The sequence below is a fragment of the Hemiscyllium ocellatum genome, chromosome 26 (assembly GCF_020745735.1).
Source record: "Hemiscyllium ocellatum isolate sHemOce1 chromosome 26, sHemOce1.pat.X.cur, whole genome shotgun sequence".
NCBI lineage: Eukaryota > Metazoa > Chordata > Chondrichthyes > Orectolobiformes > Hemiscylliidae > Hemiscyllium > Hemiscyllium ocellatum.
Window position 1 is genome coordinate 33,369,167 of NC_083426.1, and position 8,145 is coordinate 33,377,311.

At 39.2% G+C, this 8,145-nt stretch overlaps 1 protein-coding gene across 1 annotated transcript in view; it reads right to left on the minus strand.

Moving 5' to 3' along the window:
• LOC132828199 (ADP-ribosylation factor-like protein 8A) overlaps positions 1-6,220 on the minus strand; it is a 53,864-nt gene extending 47,644 nt beyond the window's left edge. Inside the window, exon 1 of the mRNA XM_060845140.1 lies at positions 5,712-6,220. Within this exon, the coding sequence (XP_060701123.1) occupies positions 5,712-5,834 (123 nt within the window). The 5' untranslated portion in view covers positions 5,835-6,220. The remainder of the gene's footprint in view (positions 1-5,711) is intronic.
• Between the last annotated feature and the right edge of the window lie 1,925 nt (positions 6,221-8,145).

The following is an 8,145-nucleotide window of genomic DNA, read 5'->3' on the forward strand; positions in this document are numbered from 1 at the left end:
GTAGGGGGGCGTGGACCTGACCAGGTAGTCACGGAGGGAACAGTCTTTGCGGAAGGCGGAAATGGGTGGGGAGGGAAATATATCCCTGGTGGTGGGGTGTTTTTGGAGGTGGCAGAAATGTCGGCGGATGATTTGGTTTATGCGAAGGTGTGTAGGCTGGTAGGTGAACACCAGGGACATTCTGTCCTTGTTACGGTTGGACTTGTCCAACCTGCCCAGCTCCTTTTCCACCTATCCACTCTACCCTCTCCTCCCTGACCTATCACCTTCATCCCCTCCCCCCACTCACCCATTGTACTCCATGCTACTTTCTCCCCACCCCCACCCTCCTCTAGCTTATCTCTCCACACTTCAGGCTCACTGCCTTTATTCCTGAAGGGCTTTTGCCCGAAACGTCGATTTCGCTGCACTTTGGATGCTGACTGAACTGCTGTGCTCTTCCAGCACCACTGATCCAGAACATAGATTAAATAGGTCAAGGAAGGATAAATGTATACAAGCTGAAGTTTATTCTGTCTTATACACAACAAATATTGTTCAAATACCTATTCTCAGAAACCTAAAACACAATTTGTACACTATAAAATAGGTGTCAGATACAAACAACCATTTTTTTTCTTAAAAACACTGCAGATAATTTAATAGCTTTTTGTGGTGGGAAAGATTGTACTTCACCTTTGTATCTGCTCACATGACTTGAGTCACATGAATCATTGTAGCAAATATTGCACAAATGTGTTTAGCTAAATTTCAGTTAGTGCTTAGCTTCAAGATAAATAGACTTGTATACTGGAAGAAATAATTGGAGAATGTCTCAAGCCAATTGATAGTTGTATTTTCTTTCACAACTTGGAACTTGCACAATCTTTGTTCAACCTAACAGTTATTCTACATCAAACTTGATGACAGCTAATTTGATAAAGCTTGCCTTCTCTCTTCCTTTGCTCAACTTTGCTGACACCTTGCACAAGGAACATTCAACTTTCAACTGGGATTTTCAGTTACAAAGATTACCACAACAATAAACACCAATTAGCCAATCTAAGATAATGGATATTCCAAGTGCAGTTGAATAAAAGCATTGATTTTGGCAAAGAATTTTACACCCAAAATGAATATTATTCCCTATTAAGTATTCCATGATATAGTTAAGTAGTGGATGAGAGGAAGTTTAAACAAAAAGACATGCAATTCAGTCAAATGTCTCAAACAATATAACATTCCACAAAAGCTTAAGAAGGCTTACCATAATATGCAATTCAAGACTGAAAGATCAAATTAGTTCTGTACCATTGAGATCGTTGCGTCCAACCTCACACTCAGACTTCAGCACAGAATTTGGACAAACATTTCAACACAGCAAAAGGGAATACTGCATTGGTGTGAGGCCATCACTGGATTTGAAAGGCCTGCTTCCTTCTAAAGTATTACAAAATATCCCATAGCATAATTTAAAAGGCAGCAGTTATCCTGGTATTAAGGCACAGATTTATTCATCACCATAAAAGCAGAAATATCTGTCTTTCATCTCAGTTGGTATTGTGAATTTGCTGTGGACAAGCTGTCTACTGCCGCAGACTTATGAAAATGACAATTCTTGTAAATAATTTATTTTTTATTATGCAATATTTGAAGTACAATCAAGCTATTTTCGGTCCTTAAACTGACACTAATATTTTGTTCCACCATGACCCACATAATTGAAATGGGTGCTGCTGCTTGCTGTCTAAACCTTTATGTTCCTCATTTTCAGGCAACTATTGATTAATCTCTTAAAAATAGCTGGAGCCCTGGCATTGACAATAATACAGGGTGAACATGTAATCTCATATTTGGAATGTAGAGAACGTAATAAGCATTCTATAGTCACTTCAGACCTTCCTGTAAACATGTGAAGAGTTAAAAAGGATTGAAGTGATTTGAGAGAGGTTCACAACACTACAAATAATAAAATGAAGAGCTGCAGATGCTGGAAATCTGAGAGAAAATCAAAGAGCAGGAGAAACTCAGGATTGACAATACCTATAAACAGAAAAACAGAGTTGACACTTTATGTCCCATGACTTTCTGACAAAAAATCTCTTGCCTCAAAGCATCAACTCTGCTTTTCTCTCTACAGATGCTGTCAAACTTGATTGGTTTCTCCAGCACTTCCTGATTTTGTTATAATGGTTATGACAGGGTATCCACTTTTTGGGGGGGGTATATAAGAGGAAAAGGTGAGGCACAGTATGAAAAAGAACAAATTCAAATTGTTAGAAAAGCAAATCAGAGGTTCAAAAATTGTTACATGCCCATCCCATAACATTGTCAACACCACAGCTCCAACTACTTTTAAAAGACATTTATCAATAGTTACCTAAAAATGAGGAACATAAGGGTATGGGCAGCGAGCAACGGTTTTCAGTTAAATTACGTGGCTTATAGCAGAACAAAATATTGGTGTCAATGAAAGACAAAATTGCTTGCTTGTACTTAGAATGTTGCATTTTCTACAGGTGCTGTTAGTCAGCCTTGCAAAGTCATAGAGTTCTCTCAAAAAATGAGACTAACATAGAATCTACAAACTTTTCTTTTCAGGATAAAAGCATTCAAATGAATTACAAAGGGAACACTGCTGCGTCTAGTTGAAACAGAAGTAAAATATCACCCTGTACAACACATCAGTATGGTATGCTGGTTTGAAGCAAATCACAAAAAAATAAAATGGCAGTACTTCTTGAAAACTGCTTCTCATATTTTACAGGAACAGGCAACCATCTGGTGTGTCTTCCAAGTGGCCTCACTGTGAGAGAAGCTGGATTATAATTCTTTAAAGCTACTTGGCTTGGGGTGGGGAGGGAAAAAAAGAGAGACAAAACACAGCATGTGCATGTTTCAACAGCTTATTCCACCCTGCTTCACAGGCTTATGATTGTTGGACATTCCCAGCCAAGAATATCAAAGCCAATCCATATCACCAACCACTGCAGTAAAGACTAGGGATCAAGCAGAGACCTCCAGTTCTTTTGTAATCAGTTAGTGTCACCAGGCAGCAGATTTAAAATGTTAAAAATGATGATTCAAATGCAAAAACAACTTCAAATTAAAATTTTCTAATATCAGGACCTTACTTTCACAACAATGACACTAACAATACCTTTAAACCTGGGTCTATTCCCCATAAAGCTGCGAACCTGATTTTAGAAAGTATAAAATCACCAAACATGTGATCCAGGACACAACTAACATGATTATGACAGATAATTTGCAGATTACTCTAAATCAAACTTTTAGCTAACCTTCATCGACAGTTTATTGTAGCATATTCAATTCAAATTTTATACATAGACAGCCAATACCACAAAAGTTACATTTGTGCAAGATTATAAATAGATTTTGATTGATTATTAAATCAACTATTAAGTGAAAAGTAGTCTTGTGTCTGGGTAATAAAGGGAAGTATTGCCAACATAAAACTTATTACCTTTCATCTGCACAAGATTGTTATTCATATTTTAAAGTTTGGTTCACAAGTATACTTGAAGGCTTCCAAAAGGTACACTTCAATTAAAGGAAAGTGGAAATTATTGATAATCTCTTTACAAAACAGACCACAAGAGCAACCCTTCACCCATATGCTGTTCATATCAAAATTTGAGTGAAGCTATCCTATTTGAGAATAGGATCTCTACAGTGTGGAAACAGGCCATTTGGCCTAACAAGTCCACACCGACGCTCCGAAGAATGTCCCACACAGGCCCAATTCCCTACCGTCGTACGCTACGTCTTACTCAGGAGAAAGCGAGGACCTTGCTCTGACCTATCACCATCATTCCCCACCTGCATCTACATACCACCTTCCAAGCTACCTTCTCCCAACCACACTCCCCTCTCCCCCTTCCTCCCCACCCCATTTACCTCTCAGGCCCCTTCCAGCTCCCCCTAACACATTCCTGATGAAAGGCTTATGCTCAAAACATTTCACTCTCCTGCTCCTCAGATGCTGCCTGACCTGCCGTGCTTTTCCAGCACCACACTTTTCATTTCTACGTTCCCCTACCTTACGCATCCCTGAACTCGACGGACAATTTAGCATGGCCAATTCACCTAACCTGCACATCTTTGGATTGTGGGAAGAAAACAGAGGGAGCCCACACAGACAGTCACTAGAGGTTGGAAACGAACCTAGGTTCCTGGTGCTGTGAGGCAGCAGTGATAATCATTAAGCCACCATGCTGCCCTGGTGTTACATATTTTACTTTCATAAACAAAAGTTACAGGAAGGAAGTAATTTTATTCCAATATCTTTAAGTTCTGGTCGCAGAATGCATCCAATGGTACCCCATTCCAAAACTGACTGACTTGCCCATCAGCGAGCTTTCCTGATGGGTTGAATGTATATCAACGCCAATGTATAATTTAGCCTTGAGATAGGAAGGTATTAGGTCTCATCCTCATTCTCAACTATATTAAAGTATGGGGAAAAATACAAAACAAAAAAAAAGAGTCAGGCTAGACTGTAATTTCTCTTTCACAACATCAGCATTTAAGCTATGTATAGATTCAGCTTCAGCAAGGGCAATCAGTGCTCATGTGAGGGAAATACTAATTTATTTGAAAACAAAACTTGGATTTGGAATGACAGCAATGCTGGGACAGTTGTAATGGTTTGAAATTATTAGTTCAGTTGTCAAGAAAGTGATTTTCCTTTTGATTCAGTTAACTCATACATTCAAAGTTTTTTTAAAAAGTGATTAGGCATAGCAAAAACATCCTGAAAATATTGCAAATCTATTTCAACAGTACTATAGACAAGGGAAAAGAAATGCACTTGGGCATGTTTGCAGGAAGGGGCACAGATTGGCAATAATCACAATTGACATTAATTTTGTAAATCCAACGTGATTCCTCTTCAGAACAAAAGTGTTAATTTTCTTTCCCCACAATGTTGTGGTGTTCTGCCAGAGTTTCTCCAGTGCTTTGTTTATAATCACAAAATAATGTATTTTGCAACTTGCTATAGTTAGTGTCACTGCAAATCCATTTTATAATGAACATTCTACAAATTCCATTACTAAAATGAGAAATTTTTAAAAAGTTAACATAATAATAATGACTTGGTTGATATTGTCACTTGGTTGGATTGTGTTGTATATTCGTAAGATAAACTTACGTGTTTAATAATTTGGGGCAACCCTAAAAGGAGGCAAATCAGGACACATTCTCTCCCTCAATGCGGTGTGAATTATCTTTCAAATATTTCAAATACTCCACCACTGTCAGTTTGCAGAGATAAGAATTTCATGCCAGAAGGAACCCATAAAATCCATAACATTCATCTTCAGCAATGAGAAGGATTAAAAAAAACAGATCCAGGCTGCAAACAATTAAGGCAATGTTATCTGAACATACTGACAGACCATAAAGGGTTAAAAAAAAACTCGCCTGGAAGTTAAAGCTGGAAGGGCGGATCATGCGCAGAATTGTTTTTTTCTTAATTAAAGCACCATCTTTTTTTCGAAATAAAGAGAGGAATAAATCAATCATGAAAGCAAGATATTGCCAAATTCGTTTCAAAATAATTGCCAGGGGACGTTTTAATTTCTAACATGTAAAACAAAAAGCGTAGAAAGGATGGTTATACAAGCACGGGACAATTGAAATGGGCTGGTTTCCATGGGGCAGGCCCCTCTGTTGACATTTTGTTTTATTATTGCTAATTCTCTTACCGCTATCACATTGACAAACGTCGTCTTGCCCGAGTACTGCAACCCCACCAGGGTCAGCTCCATCTCCTCCTTCCAGAAGAGGGACTTGAACCAGTCCAGCAGCTTGTTAAAGAGGGCCAACATCTTCCCGTTGCCTCCTTTCTCCCCCGTTGCTTCGGCTTTTTTTTAAAGCTTTTTAGGAGGCTGGGGATAGTTGATGTGGAGGGTGAAGGGGCAGGGAAGTGATGAAAGGGTGGGGGTGAAGGGGGTGGGGTGACAGGAGGGGGTGGTGGATCAGCTGCTGTTTGACGGCTCTTTTTATGAGTTATTTATTTTTTTTCAAAACCCCGACGGCCGCTGCTTCAGCCAGAAGGCGGCTCCGGCTCCTCCTCGACCGGCCTCTCCTTCCACAACCCAGAGCTGGAGGAGAGAGAGAGAGATGGAAGATGCTTCTTCTCCCTCCCGGGGACAGACCCGACAAGAGGGAACCGAGCTCCCACAGCCCCGTCTCCTGTAAACACACCGCCCGACCCTCGCAGCGACCACTCGCGCCCCCTGTCCTGGATGAGTGGCAACAACCCTGTCCTCTTCAGGGAAGGATGAGCCATTCCCTGTGCAAAGCCTCCCTGTTGCCACAAAATATTTCCTCAATCAACCTGTTTCAGAGATGTTGGGACACACCTTTGGAGCAACTGGGACTTGGACCCAGCTCACCTAGCTGAGGCGAAAGGAAACTACCATCGCACCACAAGAGCCCTTAGCCTCCCACACTCCTTCCCAAAATTGGGACCAATTTTTCAGGACTCAAAGCACCGCTGAGAAAATAGGTAGGTTTTATTCTGACAAGCACACCACAGTTGCTGCATTGACATTTAAGATAATAGGTAATTTTATGATATTTTCCCCAGACACTTCAGGCAATATATTAATAAGAGGGTTATGGATAAGAAATTGAGGGACAAGAAAATGTACAAGACTAACTTATGATGGCCTGAAGGATTACTGGCAAGGTAAGGGTGAAGCTAATTCTACCCACTGCTTTCAGTTAAGTGTCAGAGTAATTGTTCACAAGGGTGATTACAGGTAAAGAAAGTGCTGTTTCTGTTGTGAGCTTTACAAAAATTATAGTTTGCTGTTTGGGTGCCCATTCAGAAGCAGGGCATTGCATAAAGTTTCTGGCTTTGCAAATTAGATACAAAGTAAACTTCTTCTAGTAACTGAAGTCATTTCAAGTTTAAGTGCCCTTTGAATAATGTGATGTGCTAGTCAACATCTTTGACACTGAAAATTAGCTTTTACAAGTGTGGAACCTCATTCATCAAGATTTAATGTTTAAAATTATAAAGCTTTTTTTTTACTTTTCTCTCCCTGTGACTCTATTGATCCACTCTTTATTTCCCTTTATCTATTTCTCAATCTTTACCCGATTTGACATTATCAACATTCCTTCTTTATTCAGTCCTTATACTATTAGTTTCACAAAACTCTAATCAAAACTCTAACTCTCTGCTATTTATTTTCAAGATGTTGCTGTTCAGCAACACCATCCACAAACACAGTATCTGATTCCACAAACACATTGATGACACTCAACCTTCCTTCACCTCTGACTGCTCTTCTAAACGTTCTAGCATATTTCTTCCAATTAAGTATTAGGACAATTAAAGCTACTATCTTCAGTCCACATCACCAGGTTCCTTCCTCTCCATACCAGCTGGCTGAGGCTGAATCAGATTTTGTGTAACTGTCAAAGTTGAAGGTATAATATAACTACAAGAAATATTATTGTCACTTGATTGGTTTAAAACAAAGGGCACTTGCTTTCTGATTCCACATACATGATTGAAGGTGCTGGTCCATTTTAATTTTGCTGCGCTATTTAATTTAATCTTATCCAGCCATGTGCAAGGCTAAATATGGATGATAAAAGTAGACAGAGGCCAACAGCAATTTTCTCATCATTATTGCAACATCAAGAGATTGCAAACACTTATTTTGTGATTGGAAATCTGACACCGTTTGGAAACCATAATGAACACCCAGTACTCTGGTTATTTTAAGGCATGACATACGTGTACACAGTGTCAGGTCTGGAAGCCAAAATGAATGACTGCCGCTTGGGGTTGCCAATACTTCAAGAATGAAGGATTAATCTGTTGAACCGGCGGTGAGCAATTTGCCTGAAAACAAATGGGGATTTGAAAGAAATTGTGTTCTCTTTCTCATTTTATTTAAATTGTTGCACAGTGATGCAACATTGTTAGCTGAGTTCAGAATGTGTGCTTTTGGAAATGTAATGAAACTACATGCATTTGTATCATTTATGAGTTGAATAATAGAATTATTGTTCTTTATCTTAATGGTTTGTGCAGAGTTCTTTTGTTCAAAATTATTTTCAAGAACTACAGAAGGACAAATTTCAAGAACTTAATTCAGATAAAACTTGTTTTGAAAC